The sequence below is a fragment of the Lates calcarifer genome, linkage group LG5, assembly GCF_001640805.2.
Source record: "Lates calcarifer isolate ASB-BC8 linkage group LG5, TLL_Latcal_v3, whole genome shotgun sequence".
Classification (NCBI taxonomy): domain Eukaryota; kingdom Metazoa; phylum Chordata; class Actinopteri; family Centropomidae; genus Lates; species Lates calcarifer.
In genome coordinates, this window is record NC_066837.1 from 21591892 (window position 1) to 21619820 (window position 27929).

Consider the following 27929-nt stretch of genomic DNA (forward strand, 5'->3'; position numbering starts at 1 on the left):
TGGAGTGCTTCTTTGCATTGCTGGAGTAATGACAGTAATGGCTGGAGCAGATGGGGGGGGTGAAAAATGCATCTGCAGACAGATGATGAAGCCAGCGTGTGGCCAGGTGTCATCAAGGTGTGACTGGTTGATTGGTGGGTTTGGTGTGCTTTATGGATGACAGTGACATGATGATTTATGTCCAGGAATCTGGTGTTATAGGCAGACTGACAAATAGACCACTTTTTCTGTCAGAGCCGCTTTAAACAAAGCTCCTCCTAAGGTTGGCGGAAATATTGCAAATGCCTGTGCTTGCTGGATGTGCACTGTGCTGCACAGGCTACACAGCAAACACAACGACTCCCCATTCTCATGCTCTTGTCATAGGAGAAATGTGCCTTAAACCTAAATCAGAGCTGGTCAAACATGTAGAAAGGCACAGAGGCCTGTATAAATACGTTTATTCCCCCGCCCCTTCCCTTTTGCCCACACAGCAGCTTATTGTTGCTCAGACAAACCTTGATAATATAGTCGAAGCCCCCCCGCTCCCCCCGCCTCTCCCTGTCTCTGCACACGTGCACACGCACACACATAAACACCCACACGTGCACAACACAAAGGCACACACGCGTTGCGCGCTCTCGAGTGCAGAACGCGCAACAAGCGGACCAGCGGATGGAGAGAGAGAGAGAGAGAGAGCGCCAGGAGAAGAGGAAGAGGAGAGAAGGACGGATGCAAGGCGAGGCCAGGAGCGGGAAACCTTATCTCTCCTGGCTGTCCAGCTGTTGTCTTTTTATTTGTATTTTTATTTTTACCTCAGCATCATTTTATAACACGGTTCCTGCCTCTGTTTTTTAAAAGCCCGATTTATTCCCACATCCGTCCTGATGTGCTGCTGCGCCTCATCACGATTCTTCAAGGATATGCAAAGCGGCTGTTATCACGTCGACGTTATTTTCCATTGAATGCAAGGATGTAATTGAACGACATCGGAACCACATGATCAACAATGACAACTGGGCTTGACGAGCTGTAGAAATCGACGAAGGGAAGCAGAGGCGTCCGGGGTCCGTGCGTTAATTTGTGCCTAATTATTGTTTTTCGCGTGTGATCGCGTTATTTTCCTCCCCTCCATCCATCGGAGCTATAAGGCCTGTAGCCCGCATCATCTCTGGGCATGAAACCCGTGGGAATTATGGTACCAACGTGACGCGCAGTCACACAGCACAGCGGGGAAGACAACGCGCCTCGACAGGACGGAGGGAGGGTGTGAGGTCCAGCAGAGCAGAGCCCTACACAGTACACCGATCACAGGAGAGGGAGGACGCCCAGTTGTTGTTGGACACATCGTGCTAATGACTGTCGTATAGCCAGCAGGTATCGCCACCATCATTTTCCCGCTGAATATTTATGTTTTTTTCATGAATCGGACAGAGCGGAGCGGGAGAAAGGGAGGAGAGTACTGTGGGTGAGGGCGCGGAGAGGCGGAATGCGGGAGACGCAGTGAGCGAGGAGGAGGAGGAGGAGGAGGTGGAGTGAAATCGGAGGATTGACGGTAAGATATGGATATAGGCTATGAGGATGCACCCCGCCCCTCCTCTCTTTCTCACTTACTCTCTCTCTCTCTCTCTCTCTCTCTCTCTCCTCCCTCTCTTCACGCGCACACGCACATACATGATCAATGCCTGAGAAGACAGCTCCTCTGCTCCTCTGCTGCTGCTGTTGCTGTTGCTGTCAAGGGTCATTTGATCACTGAGGGACAGGGATCTGATGTGCTGCTGTGCTGAGGCCTTGTACTGCTGGGCTGCCATTAAAGCTGGGTCAGTAGTATAGGAGTATGAGGCATGAGTGCTGTGAAATATTAATGGGCACGTGATCAGCCTCCTCTGGGCCTCTGTGGAGCACAAGAGGAAAGTGGCATAATGACTCAGGGTGTCCCACGCTGGCCCCATGAGAGGGGTGGAGGCGGAGGGTGTCTGTCACCAGTGGGCTGAATTATGCTCATCATCACACACCTTCATTGCGGTGTCTTGTGCCATGCTGCAGTGAGAAAGCGGCGTAAAAACATGCACACTAAGGGCTTTAAACGTCGGGTTTTGGTTTGAGTGTGTTGCAGGTTTTGCTTCGCCGATGGGAACGTGAGGAGAAAAGGAGACAGGAGAGAGAGGAAGACGGCGCAGAACGAGTGAGAGTCCATTATCAATATTTCAGAGAGGGGAATAGAGGACTGGGTCAGTGGAGGAGGCCAGGGAGGGAGGCGAGAGTGACCGTGAAGGGGAGAGACAGGAGAGAGATGCAGAGGAGAAAGGAGATGAAGGGAAGAGGAGAAAGGCTGAGGGAAAGATGAGGGATGAGAGTAGAGAGAAACCGCTCGGTGTCTGACAGGACTCCTCCTCTGTCAGGCTTGATCTCTTCTACATTTGTAACCTTGAGTGCAAAGGTATCAGATAGAGGATTGTGCGTATAAGAGGTGAATGATCTGAACTGATTTACACGCAGAAACGTTTGCAAACACACACATAATAATGAGGTGACTCACCTATAGCTGTGTGTGTGTGGCCACAGTGTGGCATGTTAGATGGAGAGGAGAAAACAAACATAACAAGGTTTGCCTCCATGTAGGGATCATTTACATCAACCACTAAGGAGAAAGAAAGGCAAATTGATTTGCTTAAACCACTTAGACACACACACATGGACTCACACACACACAATTTGGATGGCTCTTCTATCATTTGACTTGTAAAATGAGCCACATTTGTCTTTTTTTCCCTGCTTGGACCACTTCAAACAGGTTCCCATCATGTCTCTTTGCATCAGTCAGACACACTGAGTCAGGCGGCTTATGCAGGCCTGTTCAGAGCTGGGGGCGGACATATCAGTGTAATATCAATATTGTAGGGCTGTAGCCAATGATTACTTTCATTATCAATCAATCTGCCAATTATTTTTATGATTAACCAATGAATTGTTTTTTTCTTTGAAGTGAAAGAAAGAAAAATGCCTGTCACAGTTTCCTAAAGCCTCAGGTGATGTGATGTTGCACAAACCTTGATCATCCATGACAAAGAAAGTATGACCAGTTAAAGCAGCAAATCCTCACATCTGAGACGCTGCACAGTTTGAGGTTTTGTCATTTTTGCTTGAAAAATGACCAAAGCCAGTGCTCTGTTATCAAACTAAATGTTAATTCAATAGGCAACGGACTAATTGCTGTAAAACTGCTGTGTATCTTATAAAGTTACGTTGTTTGCAGCATTACAGTTCAGTGATACAACTGCCTGTTGCAGTGGAAAGAGATGAACAGTGTTTTTCTTTCTCACAACTGTCTTGTGTGTAAATGTCTCTAAAATTACAGACAATCATATCACAGTCTTAAATATAGGTATCTGCTCAGCGTCAGTCAACGTAAGTATAATTAATCAAGGTACCTCATCACACTGATGAGTGAAATCCAGTGTTAACACTAAGCAATGGCAGTTTAAAACTAACCAGAGATACTCAACGAAAATCTTCTTTCTTTGTCACATTGTCCAAACCTGTTGTCCGGCCTGTTCTGCCTTCTTGCAAACAAAATCTACTGGATGCACTCTGCTTCTTCTACAGTCACTGATAGTGTGACAGAACAGAGCCGTTTTTGTAGCCATGGCATTTTGTCATGCCTCAGGATCACAGTCGTGTTCTCTGTTCAGTATTGTGTCTGGGTGACATGTTGGAACAGCTTATACCATAGTAACAGGTTACACTGACAAATTATATTTACTACACCAAGGGAACATACAGCACAGCAGACAGCAGACTACATGTCACCTCAGTGTTTGTTCAAAATGTGTTTTTCACGTAACTGTTTAAGTCTTGCTCAACTTTATCTGATGGAAAATCACATTTTAAGCAAAAACATATTACTGTGTGAGTGAAAGCTTAACATTACATCTAATGCAAAAGGTTGTAACTTCTCTACGTTTTGTACTTGTACAACTGTTACTCTCGGTGAAAAGGTGAACATTTCTCATGTTACACTTGCGTAAGATGTGTGATGATGCAATCTTTTAACAATTCTGTTAGATGAGGAGAAGCTTAGATCTGTGCCCCTTTTTTGTTCTAGATTCTCAAACTTTCCAAAACAACATTCATTCAGGCAGCAGATGTGTCATGTGTTAAATATTAAGAATCCACTGAGAATAAATTACTAACACCAAGAAATTTGGTTATTCCATGTTTTGTAATTTACATTTTCCAGGAACTATAATGGCTTTTTGACATTTATTACAATGTTTCCCAACTGTTTTACTGTGAAAATGAAAATGAAAACTATGCAAACTAAGACCAGAGTCATGTGAGGATCGATCACAGTAACACAATATGCTACTTTAAAAGGAAGAATACAGTTTTTTTCAAATCTGTCTTACAGTAATACATCACTCCTATTCCCATTTGTACATATAACTGTAGTTATGAAATGTTTTTGTATCTATATGCAGATTGACTACAGTGGCTTGGAGACTGAATCTTTGACTCCCCAGTGGCATTAACCCAATAAGTCAAGCAACAAAATATGTTGTTTGCCCTCTAGAACAACAGGCTGCAACTAATGATTATTTTCATTATTGATTAATCTTTCGATTTTCTTGATTCGCTGATTAATAGTTTTGTTAATAAAATATCAGAAAATAGTCGAAAATGCCCCTTATAATTTTCCACAGCACAAAGTTACATCTTTGAATGTCTTGTTTTGTCTGATCATCAGACCAAAACTCAAAGATATTCAGTTTACGACAAAGATGTATTGTTGCTTAAAAAAGGAGAAGATTATTATTTGATTTTCAGAATCCCTAAAAATCAGACGAATATGGAATGAGTGTCTTGTGTGTTGTTTCTCGCTGCGTTCGTGGTGATCCTAGACTTGGCAGTAACAGATTTCCACTACACTGCTTCACGCTGTAAGGTGATCAGGTGAAAAGAAAACAGCGATAAATGAGTAAAGACACTCTTGAAATCATGGAGATCCTCAGACACAGAGAAAGTGCTTACGGGGCACTAAGAAAAAGTGTGCTTTTAACTCGAGTGTGTGTGCTGAGGGCAGGATTACGAACTTGATAAATATGTGAGGAAACTTATCAATGTTTAATCAGCCTTCCTGCAGCTTTAGAGGAGGCTCAGTTCTTCAGGTGAAAGAAAATCTAATGACTTATCACAAACTATCTCTATCTGCCACATGCGGTATACAGCAGATACACACGTAGATAAGTGTGGAAGGCCAGTGAGGGAGGGTTTTGGCCCCCTGTATAATAAATGCTATTATCTATCTTTATATGTGTTAGTATTACGCATTTAGTTTGGTCTTTTATTAGAGGAATACATGAGAACTGATGGCTAACAGCTGTGGATGACACTGAAGACAGCTTGGTCTGGATGTATCTGCAATTTCCTCCCATTTCCTTTGTATATCCCGCATTAAGCCTGCTACGTGCAGTATAAACCCTAATGCTCCCAAGAGCATCCAACATGCACCACAGGTCCTAATGCTCTGAACTTGGCCCCGAGCGCCGCCTGTGTTTCCCCTGCCTGCAACCAGCGAGTGATTGACAGAGGGCGACACCTCCATTCCCCAGAGTCACGCATCGACCAGACAAACATACAGGCTCTAAAACCGCGTAAGTGGCTTTGACTGTGGCACGTAGGCCTCAGTCCTCTGGGAGCTGTAGAGGTCAATGGTCTGAAACAGGCTCACAGTCACAGAGGGCACTGTAGTGTGTTTTAAAATCCTTTCTTAATCCTTAAATATTATCATCAGTGGCAAGAAAATTCTCGCCGTCTTGTTATTAAAAAAGTATTTCAGCCAATAAAGCTTTTGCTTTCCCTGTGCTGTCTGGAGTCTAATCTCTTTGCTTCTCCCTCATTCCTTGATTGCTCTCTCTTCATTACACACACACACACACACACACACACACACACAAACACATTCATTCTTCCATTAGGAACACTGTAAGGCTGTTTTGTCACTTTGTGCTTTATAGTGATCCACCCTCAGGCGCTGACAGCTCTCTGACCAAAACAGGGGGAGGTAACCCCCCCCCCCCGTTGATTTTATGGGCTCCACCTCTAGCAATGTGAATCTTTGTACCTAGTGTGATTTCCCATCAGTTTGAATGATTTCCAACAGTCTGACTTTAATGACTTTCAGGTATCATTTGCTTCTCACAGCACTGTCAGTCAGTTTTCTTTTTCATTTATTGCTTAAAGTTTCCAGGAGCCAGAGCACACAGGATTTGTTTGGCAGATTTCCGTTTGACATCTCAGACATTAAGGGATTATTTTCAACATCGTTTTCTATGTCAGTTATTTTTCTATTGGTGGATTAATCGATTTTGTCTAGAGTGAAAATAGTGAAAATGCCCATTATGAGCTCCCAAATTTAAATATTTAAAATATTGGCTTCATCCAGCCATCAGTTCAAAGCCCAAATATGTTCAGTTTTCAGTGATATAAAACAGAGAAACAAAACAAATCATCACATTTCAGAGGCTGGAACCGACAAATATTTGCCAGTTCTCCTTCATAAATTAATTAACCCCCTAAAGCTCTCTGGCATCTGTCATTACAAACTCCTGCTGTGAAGCCAAACACTGTTCAAACCCACAGAACTTCTAAACTGAAAAAGATACCAAATATGTCATGCTGAAATGGTGGGAGAATGAGTATAAAATTATGAACAAAATTTCTTGACTACTTTTGATGGAAGGATGCAGCGATAAAAAACATGGAGTCTTCTGTTTGGATATGTCAATGGAGAGTTGGAGCAGCTGGGAATAAGATGATTTCAACAACCTTAAAGCTACTTATGTGGAATTAAAAGCAGGATACCTCTGTATCAAGGGGTTAATTTGATTTCCAGAATAGTTTTAGATGAATTTTCTGTTGCCACTATTCAATACAACATTTAGGATGGTAAACATACATACATACGTACTGTGTGTGCGATGTCTCTGTGTGTACTGTATGTGCATGGTTCTGTGAATGTATGTACATTAATGCCCGTGCATGAGTGTGTGTGTATTTTATTTCACTCCAGGCCCACCACTCACACACTCTCACTTAGAGACTGCTGCTTCTCCAAGTAGGCCGGCCGGTGGCCCGGGGCTGGATTTTGGTTGCAGGCTTGGAGCATGGTGCTGAGAACAGGGGGACTGGGTGTGTGGCTTTGTCAAGGCCCATCAGTGTCCTTGCTCTACTTACTCTGCATCAACACTTAAGGGTGTGTGTGTGTGTGTGTGTGTGTGTGTGTGTGTGTGTGTGTGTGTGTGTGTGTGTGTGTGTGCCAGAGAGAGACAGAGAGAGAGAGAGAGAGCAATGGGGGTTGCAAGCAAAAGAACATGCTGCCATAAGGGTTTTGGATGAGATGAGTGTATATATGTGTGTGTGTGCTGAGTGTGTGTGTGTATGAGTTAAAAAAATGGAAAGGTTCTCATTCTGCTGAGTCTGTGTGAGTATATGTGTGTGTGTGTTTGCATCACTGTGGTCCTGGGGCCTTTATTACTACAGTCTTGTTGGTTCAGTGGACTTAAAGAAGGCAGAGGTCTCTCTTCTCTTTCTTCTCTGCATGTGTGTGTGTGTGTGTGTGTGTGTGTGTGTGTGTGTACTGGACTCCATACAAGCACAAGTCTTTGAATGCATGTTGGACATTTGTTGAGGAGTGACCTAAATCTGTCTGCCATCATTACCTAACAAGAAGACGGAGAGAAAAGCAAGTCGCAAATAAACACACGCAAGCACACATATGCACACTGACAAGCACACACACACACACACATACACACACACACTGGAGACCATCATGCTAGATATTATGTACACACTGCAGCAGCAGATTGGGATGCTAAGCAGGAGAAAATAAATGTAATGCCGTGCATTTTGCAATTCAGCCTCCATCCTCCCTTCTGTCCGGGGCCAAGAGTTCAGTTTATATTAAGGAGTCATATTACTGTTGTTCTCTTGTAGCTCGTCTGCCTGTGTCCCGTATGTTCCCTCGTAAAACTCCACAGCGCAGCGTCGCTCCCCCTGATCACCTGCGCCTTCAGTCGGCTGTTTACCTCGTTACCCCTGCTGGGGACGAGATCTCATCTCCCCGACATCATTTATTTAGGATTACTGAAAAGTGGCCTAAGCTGAGCCCAGCCCTCTGCCTGCCTGTGTGGATGTGTGTGTGTGTGGATGTGTGTGTGTGAGGATGTGTGTGAGGATAGAAAGATTAAGACTCTTTTATGGGTCAGTGGCCACTGTTGCTCCTGGCTAATTACGGACTTAAAACACGTACTCACACGCGTGCGCTTTCACTCACAAGCACACACTTGGATACACGCACCCAGCATATCTCCTCGCTCTCTCTCTCAGACTGCACTGTGCTATTACCATGGAAACAGCAGATTGAGGGACTTTTCGCAGCACCGATTGCTCAATTGTTATCTCTTATTCCTCTCTCTCTCTTATTCCTCTTTGTCTGTCTCTCCATTATCCTGTCCCCCATACCCTGCTGTGTTTTCTGATGTCCACTATTTCATCGTCAGTGTGTATTATCGACCATCCAACACACACACACCACACACACATGCATGCACACTGATCTGCGCACAGACAAGAAAGTGCAGTTCCTCATTCTCAGTCTCACACTTTCTTCTCCAGGCTCTCCTAACACGGCTGGTGGTGTGACGTGCTAACTCTTCCTGCCTTGGCATGGCTGCGTCACTGTGGTTCCTGGGGGTGTGTGTGCTCAGCCTGGCTCACGTAGCCCCCTCCGGCCAAGGTAAGCGTCATGGCGCTGAGGTTGCAGTAATGTGATAAGGTGTTGATCCTTACACAGCAATCAGCAGGATGAATCACAAAAATTGAAAAGCAATACAGCAATAGATTGTGCCAGTGCTTCATAGACTTGTGATTCAGTCATTGTTGCAAGACATGTGGGGTGGAACTTCCTCCAAAGAAAGGCAAAGTCATCTTGGCAAAGTTGTGTGACCTAAATAAACAAAGGATTACCATAACATTTGAAGTATGCAGCTCGCCAAAGGGAGTGTTTCAGAAGCAATGGAGTCATTCAGCACCACAGACAGTTATAGTGTGCTGGCAGCATACTGATCACACCGACGTGTTGGGGTGGGTTTAATCCTGATAGAGCGAAAAACCCTTTCATGTGTGCGCGATACTACAGTTGATGTGAGCAATCCGGATTAAGGTAATGGTAATGTGATTTTCTCCAATAACCCTGCTTTACATGGATTAATATGGCAGTCAGGTGAGTTTACACACAGAGATGCGGATGAGTGAGATCCAGCTTTCAAATGAAAGAACAGTCTTTTACCAGTCAAACTGTGTTTTTAGAGCACCTGACACCAGTAGTAGTGTAAGCTTTATCCTCTCCACTGACTGAAAACACAATAAGCACACATCACATGTAGGTGCCACAGCGGAGGTGTGGTGTGATCAGTAACATTCTATTTGCATCCAGGAATCCTTCCAGTGCAAACATTCACACGTGTGCATTTTAAAGATGTTAAATCACACATGAAGTGACAAAACACATTTTGCGTGTGTGAACTGTGTAATGATTACATCAAATATACCATAAGTACAGGTATGAATTAATCAAAGCAATCAGAGTAAGGTATTTACCTGAGACTTGTTATATTATTGGGGAATTAATAGTGTGATTATCAGCATTACAGCTCATGATATTGCATGGATGATTTAATCTGCAGAACAGGTATCACAGGTGTACTCCTCAGCCTGGGAAAAAATGGTTTTATAATGTCGCTGTGGCTCTCGGGGGAGCTTTTCAAAGTCTGAAAAAATAACCCACCACCGTTAGTCATCAGCGTTAGCTCAGCCTGGGCTTTTAGACCACAAATTTATAACAGCCACATACAGGGGAAGTTACACTTTCTCAGTCTCTGCTGCAATTTTGACCATTTTCAATTTTTTTTCCCAAGCTGGTAGAGTGGCTCTAGGGAATGCCAGATGCCTATCCCCCATTTTAGTCCTGAAATATCTCAACAACTGTTACATTGATTGGCATGAAATTTTGTGCAGCCATTTATGGCGCCCAGACAGTGAATCCTAGTTACCTTGGTGATCCTCAGACTTCTGACTCTTCTAGCGCCACCATGAGGTTCACGTTTGTGGTTTTCAGTGCAATGTCTCAGAAACTACTGGACAGATTGCTATGTAATTTGCAGTTTAACATCAGCAGGCTACCACTGTCATTGTGAGCATGTATGCTGATATTAGCATGTAGCTCAAAGAATCACTCATGCCTAAGTGCAGCTTCACAGAGCTGCTACCACGGCTCTAGATTCTTAGTCTTATTTAAAATCGCTATCGTTTGAGTCCCCCAACTTTATGAAAAGGTGCAGTACTGAATTGCTCGAGTACCCCTTTAGCTCTGCATACAGGCTGCTTCAAATCATATTATTTCCTTACGTGCTATGAAGAGATAAAAATCACTATGACCAAATCAATTTTCTGTTTACAGAATATCACAATGAATTCTGTCAACTACATTCTCCATCTCAGTGCAGTCTGAAGACAATATAAATGCAAATTGATGATTTTTTTTTTTTCGTTTTTCCTACTCACTTTCCAACCTCTGCCTCATATTACCCCACCTCTCACTCTCCCATCCTCCCCACCTCTGTCCTTCATGAACAGCTATGTCCCGGGCTGCCATGCCATTCGGGCTGCTGCGCAGGGAGTTGGCATGTGAGGGTTACCCCATAGAGCTACGCTGCCCAGGAAGTGACGTTGTGATGGTAGAAACTGCCAACTATGGACGCACCGATGACAAAATCTGTGACGCAGACCCCTTCCAGATGGAGAACACACAGTGTTACCTCCCTGACGCATTAAAGATTATGGCCCAGAGGTGCGTATGTGCTGGATCATACATCTACCGTATTCTGTGTTTATGTAAGCGCTTATATTAAACAGCACAGATGCAGATTGCCATGTAATTCTAGTGACATTTGAGTATGTGTGAATGTTTTGAAAGCAGTTCAGCCAATCAATGACACCATCTACGGTTTCGTATATATAGAATGTGTGCACTGCTGCTGCACAACATACATGTCAGAGGAAATGTTAGACGAAGCCAGCGCTTGTGTTGGAAGTCATGTGTACATGCAAGTGCAGTAATCTCCAGCTGAGTCTGAGTGCCTGGCTGCACCATTAGCTGTGTACTCAGCAGTGTTTTCCTAGAAGAACTGATCAATATTCAGCGAGAGGGAGAGTAGACAAATGGAGTGTCCTTTGCTTCCCCTTTCCTGTCTGTTAATCACTGTCCCTCCCCTATTTGTTTTCTCACTCCATCATCCATCCTTCCATCCATCCATCCATCCATCCATCCAGGTGTAACAACAGGACTCAGTGTGTGGTGGTCGCAGGGGTCGATGTGTTCCCAGACCCCTGTCCTGGAACATACAAGTACCTGGAGATCCAGTATGAGTGTGTCCCTTACAGTGAGTATGCATATACATATATACAAATATATATGAACATACTCATAAACACACACATACATACATACACACACAAACACAATTACACGCAAATATGTGCATGTACATGCAGAACGCAGTAATTTTAACCCATTTTTGTCAGCTACATTTTAGGTTTAAGGTGTTTTTTGTTCTTGTAACCTCTGATGTCGACTGTTTCCCTGAGAGATTGATGGATAGAAAAGATTTTTTTTTCTCAGGGAGTGTGTGTGTGTGTGTGTGTGTGTGTGTGTAAAATACAGACAGACAGTTGGATGGAGAAAGTACAGAGAGAGAGCGAAACTGTAGGACATTTGCATACTGTATGTCTACTTCTGTGTGCGTGTATGCGAGAGCGTGCGTATGCACTTGCGCGTGCATGCGTGTGTGTTTTCTTTTCCAGATTCACGCCACAGGAGTTGCTCTCTTTTCTCCACAGGAGCCTGATTGAGGGAAGGAGAGATCGGGGGAGGTGGAGGGAGGGAAAGGGGGAGGATGGGGCGGTAGGGGAGGAGAGGAGGGGAGGGAAGAGGAGTATGTTGGGTCTCTTTTGTGCTTCTTCTTTCTTTTATGTGAACTATAATGTTTGTGGTGAGAATGAGCTCCAAAGTCTTTATCTGTGCAATTCTCTCTCTCTCTCTTTCTTTCTTTTTCCCTTTCTCTCTTTCTTTCATGCTTTCTTTTTCTTTCTTTCTTGCTTTCTTACTTGCTTTCTCTCTTTCCTTTCTCTCATGCTTGCTTTCTTGCTTTTCTTTACTTCCCTTCTTTCACCCTCTGACTTCTCTTTCTTTCTCTCCCTCTTTTTTTTCCTATGCTTGAGTAGAAGTGGACCAAAAAGGTAAAGACAATACATTGTAGCATCTTGATCTCTCCTTACCCCCAACCCCTCTCTTTCCTCTCCTTCTCTTCCTCTCTCCTACCATTTCTCTCCTCCTCTTACCCTAGGACGTTGTTTCGTAGTCATGCTGGATGTTGCCCCCCTTTTTTTCATTTCCTACTCGGTTCTCTTTTTTTCCCCATTTTATCCATCTCTTGTTGTATGGAAACCCGTCCTTTTATTCAATTTTATCCAGGTTCTGCACCTAGTCTCTCTTCTTTTAGCTTCTCTCTCTATTTCTCTCCAGTTTCTTCCTCTCTTGCTCCTGGTCAATCTCTCTGTCTCTCGTTTCTCTCCCTCAGTCTCTCTGTGCACACATGCTTAAACACAGCTGCTCACACAAACATAAACATAAGCTTATTTCTGCCCTCTTTTTGCTCTATTTCCTGTCCACACACAAGTACCTTCTCTTTCTTTCTTTCTTTCTTTCTTTCTTTCTTTCTTTCTTTCTTTCTTTCTTTCTTTCTACCTTCCTTCTTGTCTGATCATCCTCCTCATGCTTATTTTCCCTTTTCTTCCCTTATAGGAAGAGCCCCTTATTTATCTTCATAGGAAAAATAAGACCAAATGTGTGTGATTGTATATCCGTCTGGATGTGTGCTTACCAAGCACTGCTTATGTGTGTGAGTGTGTGTGCATGCCTATTTGCATGCCAGTGTGAGACTGTACAGTATACATATGTGTCCATACAGTTATTGACATGTGGGTGGACCAATCGTTGTGCTCAGTGTAACTAACCTGCCCTCTCATTCACTTCAAGGCAAAATTTAGCCCCGCCTTCTGCGTCCCTGATTCTACCTCACACTCTTTTTTCACTCTTTTTGCACTAACCCACGCACACACACACACACACACAATCACACGCAAAGCACATAAATACACTCACACACCTTTCATTGCAGTGTCCGTGTTGTATTACTCACTACACACACACACAAACAGTGTGTGATTACACTTTTACGCCTCTTCTGTTGCTTGCCTCTCGAGATCAGCACAGGTGTTTTAAATCCCTCTCTCTTTTTCTCTTCATTCTTTTTTCTTAATCTCGCTGCACCAACTGCATCTAATTCAATCCATTTTTCATGCATCGATCCATTTTCTTCCCGCACCTGCCTCCACTATCGTTCCACTCTTTTCTCACTTCCCTTCCTGCTCTTCTTCTCCCTCCCCTCTTTCTCTTCCTTCTCACATCCTGCTACCCTTCCTAACTCCCGTCTTCTAGTTTTCGTGTGTCCTGGCTCACTGCTCAGCATCCAGCCAGCCTCCTCGCTCCTGGAGGCAGAGCATCAGTCAGGTGCATGGTGTAAGGACCCACTGCAGGCTGGTGACAGGCTGTATGTCATGCCGTGGACACCGTATAGAACAGAGGTGCTGTATGAGTACGCCTCCTGGGACGACTATCGCCAAAATAGAATCACCACCACCTATAAGTGAGTAATGTCTGTGTGTATGTGTTGCTGAAACAGTTTATTCATCAATACGTTTATTTGTTATTTTTTTGGTCTTGGATCCAGATAAAACAAGCAATATCTATCTATACAATAAACAATGATTTCATTTTTTAAATTACTGAATTAATTTCTAATAAAAGTAGCGGTTAGATGTAGCCTTTGGGGACTAAATTCAAATTCAGTTCAATCAGCTCTATATGGAAAAAGAGCAACATTTATCTTCTCAAAGACAGATTAAAGCCCTTGAAACCTGGTATCAAATGTTTAGTGCATCAGTTTCATCATATTAAACCAAATTTTTTGAAACTTACTCTGCTATATTAATTAAATGAGTTTACACTCATTAGTTGTCTCTCTGTATTGTAGTTTACATTGTCTGTGGCAGGGTCCACCATTCCTGCTTTGACTTCCAATGGTGTGCACATCCACAAGGGATTAACAAGAAAATACACCTGTAGCTGCCCAAAGCATGTTTCCTGCCCCCAGGGCGATCAATAAACAGGTCATTTCTGATGGAACTCTGGGAGTTGTGTTATAATACTGTATACACACATTATTCACAGGTGTATCGACCAGGACTGAAATATTAAGGATTACAACTTCAAAGTTCTGGGAGAAAAAAAGAAAAAACTTCCTTCTGTAATATTTATGAATATTTTTAGACAAAAAACTGTCATCAGTTTATGATAAATCCTAACTGTTGCACAGAGATATGTCGCATCACCATTTTCTAACTGTGCCCTGTCTGCTTCAAACAGCACAGACAAAATAGAAATCGAGAACTTTCCAAGAACAGCTCACAAAAACAGTTTGATAACAAAATACAATAACATATGTGTTCACATAGGACACCATCACTCAAAATAAGAATCTAATTTTGAAAATAAGTTTTCAGGACCTTTATCTTTTTTCTCGATTGATAATATCAGTAACATCCTCATTTAAAAAGCAGTAAATGTACACATGGACTAGATATTTTCTATCATTGTCTGTCCCAGGTTGCCTAGCCGTGTGGATGGTACAGGCTTTGTGGTGTATGACGGTGCAGTGTTCTACAACAAGGAGCGAACGCGCAATCTGGTCAAGTATGACCTGCGGACTCGCATCAAAAGCGGTGAGGCAGTGGTGGTCAATGCCAACTACCACGACACCTCACCTTACCGCTGGGGAGGGAAGTCAGACATCGATCTGGCAGTAGACGAGAACGGCCTTTGGGTGATCTACTCTACTGAAGCCAATAATGGACGTATTGTGGTCAGCCAGGTGGGTAGGAATGAAAACAGATCAATAATTAGAAAGAGGAAAAAATGAATGGTTTTGTACTCCCTCACCTCCCATGTCTTCCCTCTTTCCTTCTGCAGGTGAACCCATACACCCTGCGCTTTGAGGGTACGTGGGCCACTGGCTTTGACAAACGCGGGGCGAGCAACGCCTTCATGGCCTGTGGTGTGCTCTATGCCGTTCGCTCCGTCTTCCAGGATGATGAAGGGCAGGCGGACGGCCGGGCTGGGAGCGACATGGTGGTTTACGCCTACGACACCAGCCGTGGACAGGAACTGCCTGTTCAGATACCATTCCCCAACCCTTACCAGTACATCTCCTCCATAGACTACAACCCCAGAGACAACCAGCTGTACGTGTGGAATAACTACTACGTGCTGAGATACCCGCTGCAGTTCACTCCACCGCCGCCCACTAAAGGTTTGTGGAACAAGTGCACATGTGTAATAGGACATATGTGATCAATCTAACGAATTAACAGTTTTCGTCCCTCCAGGCCCCCTCTCTTCTCTGATGACGACAGTCCGCTCCTACACGGCTACTGTTGCGTTGACCCCGGTGCGTCCATCAGCCTCTCACCCGATTGGCGTCATCAATCGAGGGCCCTTTGACCAGCGGCCGATCACAGCCATGGTCCCTCTGACGCCACGTCCTCCTCTGCGTGTCCCCCTGGCGCCCGGGGGCCCAGGTCAGGTGGGCGGATGTGAGGGTCGGGTGGCGCGAGGGGTGCAGTGGCCCCCCACCCTGAAGGGAGAGACAGTGGAGAGGCCCTGTCCTAAAGGGTCACTGGGTAAGTGTGTGTTGCACTGTGTATGTGTGTGTGCATGTGTGTGTGTGTGTGTGTGGAATTAGCGTGTGTGTTTCTGTATCTCATTTCCCTTTGAAATGTAGTCGGGTGTCCTCTCTTTGAACTTGCCTTCAGATGAGAGAGAGGAAGAAATAGAGAGGTTACAGTGTTTAGAGGAGGTGGGTTCATCAACTCTTCATCTCGCTGTGCAGCTGTCTTCCTCAGCTCGATGCTCCCTCTGAGGAGAGGCTGTTATGCAGATTATGTAGATAAGCCTGTGGTGCCTTTTGCCTCGTCCTAATCATGTTGGACCTAGGTTTAGCACAGAGGTGATGATGATTACACTGGTGCATTATGTAATCTTAATCTTCTCTACCGGACCCTCTAGTTTTGTTTTTAATTAAATATCTTGTAAACAAATCAGATTTAAAAAATCACCTGACTGCTTTTCTGCTGAGTTTTTAGCCTCTTATAGCCTTTAGTTTTGTTTTTATGGTGGTTCAGGCTCACCTTTCTCATAAACCTCATTTCCAGCAGGAGCAGCAGCAGGAAACTCACTGTTTTCAGCAAACAAAATGATAAATCCACTGTGCATTACCCAGCCAGCAGCAAACAGGAGACAGATGAAGTAGCTGGTGAAGAAAGTTAAACAAACTAAATAAGCAAAAGCTGATGAGAGAGAAACTATTTTTGTCAGGCGCGGATGAAGAGCAAAGCAAAGCTAAAGGGAGAGTGAATATTGGATTTACATTTATCAAGTGGACACAAACATGACTCCAAATGAATGCTATCAGCAGTTTACTTTAACTTCATTAAAATATATAAACATAAATGAATAAACTTAGAAACTTTTGCTAAAACTTTATAAAATGATGATATCATCAAGGTCTTTGTTTTTTACCTCATTATGGAGTTCATCTATCAAAATCAAATCAAAATGTAATAGAGTGACAGTTTTTCTAAACAACATATTTGATTCATATTTGTTACTATGCTCTACTAGAAAATATTCTAGTGTTTTTGGGCTGCATGCAAGGTTAAAAGCTGCATGGGAAAATAAATGTGAGGACAAACAGAAGTAACAAACCACCTCAAGTTCTATAAAATGTGAGCTGTCCCTTCTCTTCCTGACTGTCTGTGTCACCCTGTCTGTCTCTGCAGGTATAGCCTCCTATCAGTGCATGTCATCGCCAGTGGGCTGGAGCTCCAGAGGGCCTGACCTTTCCAACTGCACCTCTCCCTGGGTCAGCCAAATTGCACAGAAGGTTAGTCTCACACAAAGACACACAAATACACACACACACCACACACACACATGCTGTGCAAATGCCCTAAAGCCAGTCAGCAAGCAGTTCCCTCTTAAATGTCAAAATATTTGACATTATAAACACCCCCGCCTCACTTTAGATTAAGAGCGGAGAGAACGCAGCCAACATCGCCGGGGAGCTGGTCAACCTGACCCGGGGGCGGATCTATGCCGGTGATGTCAGCATGTCTGTCAAGCTAATTGAACAGCTATTGGATATCCTGGACTCCCAGCTCCAGGCCTTGAGACCAGCCAATAAAGAGTCTGCAGCACGCAATTACAACAAGGTAAATTGTTCCTGTTGTCAGAGTGGATGTGTACTTGACCTTTCCTGGAAATGAAAGCGGAAATGTCAGTGATGATGATTCTAACAATAAATGTTTGATGCTTTTCTTCTTTTCAGCTGCAGAAGAGGGAACGCACATGTAGAGCTTATGTTCAGGTAAATGATGAATAGACAGATAGACAGATAGATAGATAGATAGATAGATAGATAGATAGATAGATAGATAGATAGATAGATAGATAGATAGATAGATAGAATAAAACACTCTCTGTCTGTCTTTCTTTTTGTCAGGCTGTCGTTCAGACAGTTGATAACCTGTTGGGTCCAGAGGCGCTGGTGTCCTGGGCTGATATGAGCAGCATTGACCAATCACGCTCTGCGTCACTGCTGTTAGACGCAGTAGAGAAAGGAGCGTTTCTATTGGCTAACAACCTTTACGAAGGCCGTTTCAGTGACAGGGCACCAAATGTTGGTAGGTGGTCTTTCTGTTTTTTAGCCATTTTGTTTTGCACACTGTGTAAGTCACCAGCTCATCCAGACTACTTTGTGCACATCTGTTCCTGTGTGTGCACAGATCTGGAGGTATACGTGCTAAATACAGAGGCGGATATACAGGACCTGACGTTCCCTCACTCCTACGACAGCGACAGCATCTTAGAGATATCAGCAACAGCTCTGCAACAGTACAGCAACAATGGTCTGTGGCATGCAATGAAAGTAACATTTTATACATGTAAATCTCAGTATTCTGCACAGCATACAGCTAGCGGACCATTGGTATGATGGATGTGGATTGTGGAAATAATATTAATATTAATATTATAATAATATTCTTCATCATTTATCAAAATTCCAAACAGTATGAAATATTATATAAATGTCTAAACATCTCCTCTTGAATGTAGAAAATGTTGTCCTCCTCTTCATTGTGTCACCATCTCCTCTGTGATTCTCTCCCTGCAGGCCAGGTGAAGCTGGTCCTCTCTCTCTATAAGAACTTGGGCTCCTTCCTAACCACTCAGAACTCGACTCTGCGGCTCGGGCTGGGGCTCAGTCAGGGGTCAGAGGTCAGGCGGAAGAGCCTGGTGGTCAACTCCCATGTGATCTCTGCCTCTGTGCACAGAGGATCCAACAGGGTGTATCTCTCCGAGCCAGTGATCTTCACTCTCAGGCACCTGCAGGTCTGTTTGGAAATCTGTTTACTTCAAAATTAATACCCAGAATGAGCAAATTACCGACATTGTGCATGATCTGGTTACTCAGTGCTTTGGTGTGTTTTCTCTCTCCAGCTGGAGAACCACTTTGGCCCCAACTGCTCTTTCTGGAATGCATCAGGGGTATCTGGGAACGGCAGGTGGTCTACTCAGGGCTGCCGCCTGTTACACACCAACAACACACACACTACCTGCGCCTGCAACCACCTGTCCAGTTATGCTGTCCTCATGACGTACCAGCAACCTGCTGTAAGTAACACACACCACAAAAACAGCATGTGACTGCAGACACAACACGGCAGACAGAGAGCAGACTACATTGATATTTATTTTCTTGATTTGTGTTTGTGTGAACCTTCTCTCAGCACTTAAAGAGTTGCATAAGATTTTTTTTCTGTGTATTTTGTGTTTGTACCTAGGTGGTGATAACCTTGAGAGTTTGAAAAGCCCGTGTTACACATTACTACTGTTATTGTCAGATGGCCAGGTGCCAAACTTTTGTAAATCACCCTCCTTCTTCATCCCCACTGTGTTCTACAAAATGCTGTTTAAAAATCAAGCACAGAGGGAGTGATAATTGTGGGTTGTAGAAGCGAGAGAAAGAGAGAGTGTGTGTGTTAAATGCTGCAGGGTGTTTTGTCCTGCCAGAAAATTGAATTAAGTGTTTCTTTTTAAGATGTTCTTTTTGTTGGGTGTGATTATTCATTTGACATGAGGACACACAACCAGAGGCAAAGATGCACACAGGCGTTTCAGTGACAAAATACATCCACATAAGCTCACAAACCTGCATCAACTCATGCTCATACATTCATACATATGCTCTGTGTGATCAGGTAAAAAGAAATATCTTGATAAATCTCTTTGCACTTAACTGTCTGTGTGTTTTTCTTCATTGTCACAGTTTGGGGTTGGTGTAGAAGAGCTTCTGGTCTATGTGGTTTCTTGGGTTGGCATCTCTGTAGCACTGGTGTGTTTGGCCATCTGCCTTACAACCCTGTGCTGCCAGGGGGCACCCTGGCACACAGACCACAGCACCATCCATTGCAACCTGTGGGCCAACCTGCTCATCACTGAACTGCTCTTCCTTGTCGGTGCCAGCAAGACACAGTACACAGTGAGTGCTCAGATGCTGGACTAATATAACACAGAGTAGTTAAGTATTAGGAAAGACTAACAAGGATAATACTGTGCTATCATAAAGAGATTAACAGGGTTTAGAAAGAAGCATTTTGTAGCCTAAAGTAATGTGTAAATTGTTTTTTTTCCAAACTTTAAGTGACAGGTTTTTCCTTTGTTGCTCTCCTCTCATCAATCTGTCACTCTTTATTTATTTTCTTCCTTTGCTCACATTTACAGGTTGTGTGCTCCATCATTGCCGGCTTGCTGCACTTCTCGCTGCTCTCAGTGTTTTGCTGGTTGTGTCTGGAGGGAGTGGAACTGTACCTGCTGCAGCGGGAGGTATTCGAGGGACGTAACTCCAGGAGGAAGTATTTCTACCTGTGTGGCTACTCTATTCCTGGGCTGGTGGTAGCAGTGTCTGCAGCCATAGACTTCAGAGGCTACGGCTCAAAGACTGCGTAAGTTGACCAGTATGTGTGTGTGTATGTGTGTGCATTTTTGCATGAGGACAGTTTCTACTTCTGTATATTCTTGTGTCAGCTCCCAGATTGACTTTGTTATTTTGGAGGTTCTTATTTTCCTGTAATTTGTTTGTGTGTTTCTATATGTGTGTGTGTGTGTGTGTGTGTAGATGTTGGCTACGAACAGACAATTATTTCATCTGGAGTTTCCTTGGACCTGTTGCTGTCATCATAACGGTGAGAGTCCATGTATAATCATCAACATCTAACAACATCAGGTTGAATCATTATTAATAAATAAATATTTTACTGTGTTTGATATTCGTTCTTTTTGGCCTCAGTTGAACCTCGTTGTCTTGGTGATGACCTTACATAAGATGCACAGCACTGCTGCTTTGAAGCCAGACTCCAGTCGCCATGACAACCTGAGGTTAGTATCGTGCCTCATACTGATCTGTTGTGAGTGATTATGTGTAGAGCTCATTGTGTTTCAGGCACTTTTGCTTCAGTCATTAGCAAAACATAGCACAGTTGAATCTATACACTGTAACAGGCGTATTTTTTTTAAATACTTTACTATTACATGCTATTTGTAAATTTAATGTTTTATTTTATAACTTTCATAGTTTGTGCACAATGCTGCACAGTGGATTAAAATCTCATTAAACCAGATGTTGTAAAAAATTAAGAAAACTATAAACATTAGTTGTAAATCTTTCCTGAACTTGAGTCTGATATGTATGAAGAAGCTTGTCCATTTAGAGATTAGTATTTGGCTAAAATATTTCAAACTCACTGTAGCTGAGAATGTAAAGTACATAAAACAGATGTAATACAGTTTTTGTCCAAGGAACAATCCAACATTTAGTTGAAGGAGCTATTTGTAAGTTTTGCCATTGCCACATAGCCAATGTTAGCATTAACAGCCTTCAGCATCAAACTTCATTCTTTTAGTCACTAACAGCTGTCTCAAGCAGTGGAAAGCAACAGCAATGCTTTGTTTCTAGTTCTTTAACTTCTTTTCTTCTACTGAGGCCTATCTCATCACTTTCTGAGAGCATCTCAGTGCAGTGTCCAGACTGCCTTTAAGCAGTAGTGCAGCTCAGAGGGTAGATTTAAGCAATATTAACCGAGAGGGCGTGCTTTAACGTCATTTGAGCACGACAGTGATGCGGTCAGGAGCAAGCATCACTGAAGTGCTCAAATGACGTTAAAGTACACCCTCGAGTGTAATATTGCGATTATACAACTATTACCAACAAAGTAAAATGTATAATCATTGTTGAGGAGCAATTTGCTCTCAAAATTAAAAGGTTTTGGCGAGTGTTTTTCCTGTTTCATGGAAATACATGGGGTCTGACTAATAACTGGAACACAATCAGTCACATCAGTGGACTCCTATGTGTAATGGAACCGAGTTTACCACTACAGCAAATAATCAGACCCTTAGTAACGACCTAGCAACAAAAATGATTTTCTAGTCCCAGATGAGTGAACTCTGAGCTGACGTTAATGCTTTATCAAGGTCTCGGACTTTACCAAACTAAATCAATAGCCTACTGCACAAATGAATGCTTACTTTCAACCACGTTATAACAAAGATGCTGCATTTATTTACTCACACAGATGTAGCTTCTGCAACCGCAAACTTTTACTTGAATTTTAAGTTATAGCGCCATGTCACCGACACAGCTGATGGAGAAATCACTGAAGTGCTCAAATGACGTTAAAGCACACCCTCGAGTGTAACATTGCGATTATACATCTGTTGCCAAAAACAGTAAAATGTATATGGCGGAGTAATATTTTTAGTAATGAGTAAGGCGTGCTGTCATGCTGATTTGAGCACATTCTAAATGTCTTGTTGACCAATCAGATTGCTTGGTTGGAACTACTTGTTGTATAATCTAAATTCTTGTGATGTAAATGCAACTACACAGCTCCTCGCAGGCGAGTATGACCACCACCTGCTCCCAGCAAGAAAACTTACAAATAGCCCCTTTAGACAACAGCATTTCAAATAGTTTCAAGTCAAACAACACAGCTTTTGGAAAACCAGTTATATGCACTGCAGAAGCAGCAACTGATCCATGAACCATATAGTCACTGGATCCTTTTGAGCACGAAAACGTCAAACTTTAGCGAGGCTGTATAAATGAAAAATGAAAGAAAAAAACTTGCATTCAGGAAGGATAAAAGGAAAGCGAGGGTGGGTGTTAGTAATGTCTAGCAAGTTTTAAAAAGAGTTTTTTGAACACCCAAATGTATCTGAATCCTCTTTTATTCCAGGCTCTTATTGTTCAGTTTCTTTTTTAAACACAAGAGAGCTTACTGACGGGGGCAGTCAGGAAGATTTGGGTACATAAACTTTGACATCAGGTACACCCACCCTAGCTCTGTAGCTGCCTTGTGAAATAAAAGCATAGTTGAACCTTCTTTATTTTGAGCACAAGGGAGCTGAAGAATATAATTTTAAAAAACTCTGACAGATTTAGTGAAGTGAACTCTTATTGAACTAGTTTTGTGAAAATGAAAATGCAATGTCATTTATCTGTGTCCTCGGCCTCTGCTGTCTCCAGGGCGTGGGCGGTTGGGTCCCTGACGCTGCTCTTCCTGCAGAGTGTCACCTGGTCCTCAGGCCTGATGTTCCTGTCTGCTCCGTCTCTCCTCCTGGCTTATCTCTTCTCCTCCCTCAACACTGCCCAGGGCCTTCTCATCACCATACTGCACTGCAGCCTCGCCAGGAAGGTCAGGATGTGTGTGTGTGTGTGTGTGTGTGTGTGTCATTATTATGTACCTGCAAGTGTCTGTCAACCTGCAGCATTTATCAAACAAATTTCATGTTTGAATTTTGTGCGTAGGGCCAGAAGGATTATGGCCGATGCCTGCGTCTCTCGCAGTGCTGTGCAACTTCCTCTTCCAGCTCTCCAGACTCAGTGAAGGGTTCAGCTCTGCGGTCCAACAGCCGCTACACAAGCAGCCAGAGTCGGAGAGCCACTGCTAACAGACAGGTACGCTACAATACACAGTACCTCTCTGTGTCTTTGTCTCTCTCTCTCTCTCTCTCTCTCTCTGTGTCTGAGTCAGTCCTGACCTTGTGTAAAATATTTCTCTTCCAGAGTCGCATCAGGAGGATGTGGAACGACACTGTTCGCAGACAAACTGAATCGTCTTTCATCGCGGCAGATGTGAACAACACTCCTACTCTTAACCGAGGTGAAGATCATTCTGGTTTGTCTTTTAAATCTCAGCATTGTTCCCTGTGTGGGTGAAGAATGTCACATTCATTTTCTGTCTTTCAGCTGCTTTGGGGAACCATTTCCTCACTAACCCAGTGTTGCAGACTCACGCTGGAGCCTCTCCTTATGACACGATGCTGGCCCAGGGATACAATCAACCCTTCACCTCCACTGGTACCTCTCATCACATCTTTCTGTGGTTCTTCCTCTGTACTTCTGTTTCTCTTCTCCCTCTTTCTGTTTGTATCTTTGACTGTCCTTTTACATGTGCACACACAGTACCTTGCAAAAGTATTAGGCCACACTGAAAAATGTCTATTTGAAGCCAGTTAACTTTGTAGTAACTATGAATGTGGGTCTGAGACTTTTGCACAGTATGGTTTGTCATTTTTTCTGTTTTTCTGCATTATAAATGTTTGGAATGTAAAGCTCAAATGTCTGTGTTTCTGTCGTTCTGATTTTAGTTTTTGAGTTTGAATTGTTTGTCTTTTAAATGCTTTTTGACCCTTTCCCTCTCTGTCTCTTTGTCTTAACGTGGAGCAGTAGGAACCTTCAGAAACAAGCAGAGTATGAGCTCCTTTATTGTGCTCACTTGAATCATTGAGCGCCACTTCCTTGTGCACTGTGGTTCAGTTCATAGACTTATCTGTGCATATTTGCACCCAGTAACTATTCATAGACCATGAAGACATATTATACATCTCTTCCATGTGGCTATGCACTGAACATTTCATCAAATAATGCTGTTAATACCCAAATCTTTATGGTAAAGTTGCACCCTCAGTAGGCACAGGAACACTACACTTTGCTCATTCATTCATACATTCATTCATGTACATCTCTTTATGTAACTCTTTAATGGTGTCCATGTCCTTTTGTAATTTGCATCCTCCTGTTTCTCCTAACAGAGGGTGGTGTGTCCCAGAGCCAGGAGTCCTGTGGGTTAGACAGTGTGTGTCTCAATGGAGGCTACACCCCCAACACCTTCACTCTGCATGGTCTGGGGACAACACCTGGGTCCCGAGCTGGAGTGGTGGGCAGCACTGATCTTCTGAGGGAGGGAGGAGTCGGGATAGGAGGGGATGACATCTCCCCAGCCCTCCTCACCCCCCATGGGGCCACAGATCTGGGCAGCGGTGCTGGAATGCGCCGTAACCTGTCTGATGCGGCGGCGCTGGAGAAGATGATCATCTCTGAGCTGGTGCAGAGCAACCTTAGGCCCTCAGTCCCCATGCCCGTTCCTCCCGAGCGCTACGGAAGCCTGGCGAGGCCTCACCACCACGACAGGGCAGCTCTCACTCACACTGCCACTCTGACTCGACACGCCCAGCCATCCCCCCAAGAGGGCGGCTGGGCTGCCACCATGCAGCCGAACACACGCCACAACGCGCAAGAGGGCTGGGCACATACGAGGCACCACACGCAAGAAGCTGAGACACATTCCGTGACGCGTGGACAGGATCACGCCACGACGCCACGCTTACAAGACGGCTGGTCGCACGCACATGTCTCCGGAGATTCTGGAGAGTCCCGTGAGCTGCTTAAAGATGCGGACAGGTCGCAGCTGCAAGGCACCCTGGGTCGCCGCGGGGTCCAGGACAGGCAGCAAGCACGACCCCCTGAGGTTCAGGCTCGGCCCTACTCCACGCTCAGCCGCACCCCTGGCACTCTGTCCCGCCACCGCAGCACAGTGGAGCCGAGTGGAGGGACAGACAGAGACAGAGAGAGAGACAGGGATCGTTACCGGGACAGGCCCCTCCCGCCTCCTCCTCCCCCTCCCCCACAGGAGTCCGAGCCCCTGTACAAGGCTCTGGAAGAGCCACTGCTGATGAAGCAGAGGGATGTAGGAGTAGAGACATGGAGAGGCGGTCAGGACAGAGAGAAGGATGAGACATTTCTCTTAAAAAGGGAGGGAATGATGGACGAATGGAGGGGAGGAGCCGAGAGAGGCCGGGACGAGTCTTTTACCTCTCAGAAGAGAGATGGAGAGATGGACGAATGGAGAGGTGGCATGGAAAGAGGGAGGGAGGAACCTCATTTGCTGGAGAAGAGAGATGGAAGGATGGATGTGTGGCGAGGAGGAGCGGAGGCAGAGCAGGAAGAGACTTTCATAACCCAGAAGAAAGATTTCGGGATTGACGGATGGAGGGGTGGGATGGAGAGGGAGAAGGAAGAAACCTTGTTTTTAAAAGACAGAGATGGATGGAGAGCAGGGGTTGAACGAGACAATGAGAAACAGAAGGATAGAGCACTGGACGTGTGGCGAGGAGGGATGGATATAGACAGGGAGGAATCTTTCCTGTTTGAGAGCAAAGATGGAGGTCTAGATGGGAGGAAAAGAGGGAAAGATAGAGGGTCTCTTCGGTACCATGGTGAACGACAGGATTCAGACAGCTTTGCTCTGCCTTTGACCCCTGATCTTGACCTTGACCCTGACTCCTCGCCAATCTACACCAGAGATTCAAACCCCTCCCCGCTCTACCCTGGAGATCGAAGCTCGCCACCGCTCAGCATCTTCCCCCGGAGCTCTCCCCCAACAAATATCTTCGCTCCACGAGACACCAACTCACCTCCCAACAACCTCTACTCCCGACACTCCCCCCAGGTGTACAGCCGAAGCAGCTCCCCTCCTCGCTTCTACACCCGCACCTCCCCTCCAACCCTCTCGTACCCCGACAGCAGCCCTGAGGGTCCGGAGGAGGTCAGCCCCACTGGCCCGCCCCAGCGGCCCGCCCTGGAACTTCCCTACAGCCTGGGGCGACCCCCGCTCGGCCCGCGGCCCAATCACCTGCAGACCTTCTACCAGCCGCCGCCACTGGCATCCAATGGAGAGGCAGTGTACACAGCAGAGCCCACCTCTGAGGGAGACGACGGACAGATGCAGCGGGTGACGAGCCTGTGACTAGGGCGGTGGTGATCGGGGCATAGAAACCAGGGAGGAGAAGGAAGATGGTGATAACAACAACAAATTACGACGATCAAACCGATGGAAATGATGACGTATACAATGATAAAGAGGATAATGACGACGGATGAAGAAGGTAACGATGATGAAAGTGACAACGATGGCTCCTCCCTGCTTCTATCTCCTGATCACCACGAGACTTCCCCCTTTCCATGTTTTGTTACTTTTCTACGACTGTGATCCATTTCTGACTCTTCCTCCTCCTCTCCCTCTCCCATCTCTTTCCTGAAACCCTGCTGTGTCTTCCTGTCTCATCAGTGCTTATCCTTATTGGCCCATTGTCTAAGTTTCTATTGGTTCATCGGCTGGGTGTTGCCCCTCCCTGTAGCAAGCAAACAGTGTGTCAAAGAAGCACTTGTGTGTTGCCAAAAAATCCTTTCAAAGAACATGTGCATGACTTTATAGTGGCTTTACAAGGCTACATACTGTAGGAGGAAAGTGCTCAAGTGTGTGTGTGTGTGTGTGTGTGTGTGTGTGTGTGTGTGTGTGTGTGTGTGTGTGTGTGTGAGCGTGAGCATGCGTGTGTGCAAGGGAGTGTGTGTGAGAGAGAGAGCGTGCGTGTGTGTATATACATCATTCTTGTATAATTAATGTATCACAGTGAAGCATTTTATCAATATCAACTGGGGGGCCTCTTACACACATCCCCTCTTACTGATTTTGAACTCTTGACCAATCCCATTTCACATCAAGACCAAAACTTCAGCCCCCTCCGCCCACCTCCACCTGCCAGTAACTGTTGGTGATGGGACTCGTTGCCATGGAGTTTGTCATAGTAACAGAACTCTTGACTCCAGAGCCAGAGATCATATAAAACCTCAGAACTTTTCTGCAACCCGCTGAGATCCTTGTACATATCGACCTCAAGTGTTCTGATTGTCTTGTATTGCTATTGAAGTTCAAGTAAACATGTGAAATAAATGTTTTTGTCTTTCTGTTTGTGTGGCTGTACAGAGAGATGGAAGGTTTCAGAAAAGGGGAAAAGATATTTACAGTAGAAAGAGAGGAGAAAGGGATGAGGTGGACAATACAGAGAAATACTCAGTTAAACAGCAGCCACAATAATAAAAAAAGAGTGGCTATAACTAGGCTACTTACATTAAGTCAAACTACTGTACTTGTTTTTGAGTATTTCCAGTTTCCAGGCACTTTATCTGACTGCTACTAGGTACAGCTACCTGTTGCTTTTCAACTATAAACAACACACACACACAGACACACACACACACTGTGACTACTTTTACTTAAGAGTCTAAATATTTTTTCTACCTCAGTAAAGACAGTAAAAAATTATTATACTAAATTATTGAAATTATGGTTCATAAATAATTTATCAGTTGAACTACCATTGTGTGGACTTTTGTTCATTGCAAAATGAATGGGCTATATACTTAAAGCTGCACTAATTAATACTCATATATAGCCCAAATGAGGTGTCA

The 27929-nt window shown here is 44.4% G+C and overlaps 1 protein-coding gene across 1 annotated transcript; it reads left to right on the top strand.

Annotated features, from left to right (window-relative positions):
• The first annotated feature begins 1377 nt into the window (after positions 1-1377).
• Positions 1378-27411, top strand: LOC108885420 (adhesion G protein-coupled receptor L1). The gene is made up of 25 exons (XM_051070767.1): positions 1378-1534; positions 8659-8779; positions 10678-10891; positions 11374-11483; positions 13601-13808; positions 14828-15092; positions 15191-15530; positions 15607-15900; positions 17059-17162; positions 17305-17490; positions 17607-17645; positions 17781-17961; positions 18064-18186; positions 18453-18670; positions 18779-18952; positions 19608-19820; positions 20063-20283; positions 20457-20523; positions 20628-20716; positions 22866-23034; positions 23148-23297; positions 23406-23502; positions 23589-23699; positions 24069-24092; positions 24434-27411. Exons 2-25 carry the CDS (start codon positions 8710-8712, stop codon positions 26425-26427), a joined length of 5661 nt encoding a protein of 1886 aa, XP_050926724.1. The 5' UTR covers positions 1378-1534; positions 8659-8709; the 3' UTR covers positions 26428-27411.
• The last annotated feature ends 518 nt before the right edge of the window (positions 27412-27929 follow it).

Bases quoted from the DNA above. Each gene is read 5' to 3' on its own strand.
- LOC108885420 (XM_051070767.1), top strand. From the start codon at position 8,710: ATGGCTGCGTCACTGTGGTTCCTGGGGGTGTGTGTGCTCAGCCTGGCT. The intron at 18,187-18,452 runs GTCTGTGGCATG...CTCTCCCTGCAG, and splicing joins GCAACAGTACAGCAACAATG to GCCAGGTGAAGCTGGTCCTC. The intron at 20,717-22,865 runs GTTAGTATCGTG...TGCTGTCTCCAG, and splicing joins AGTCGCCATGACAACCTGAG to GGCGTGGGCGGTTGGGTCCC.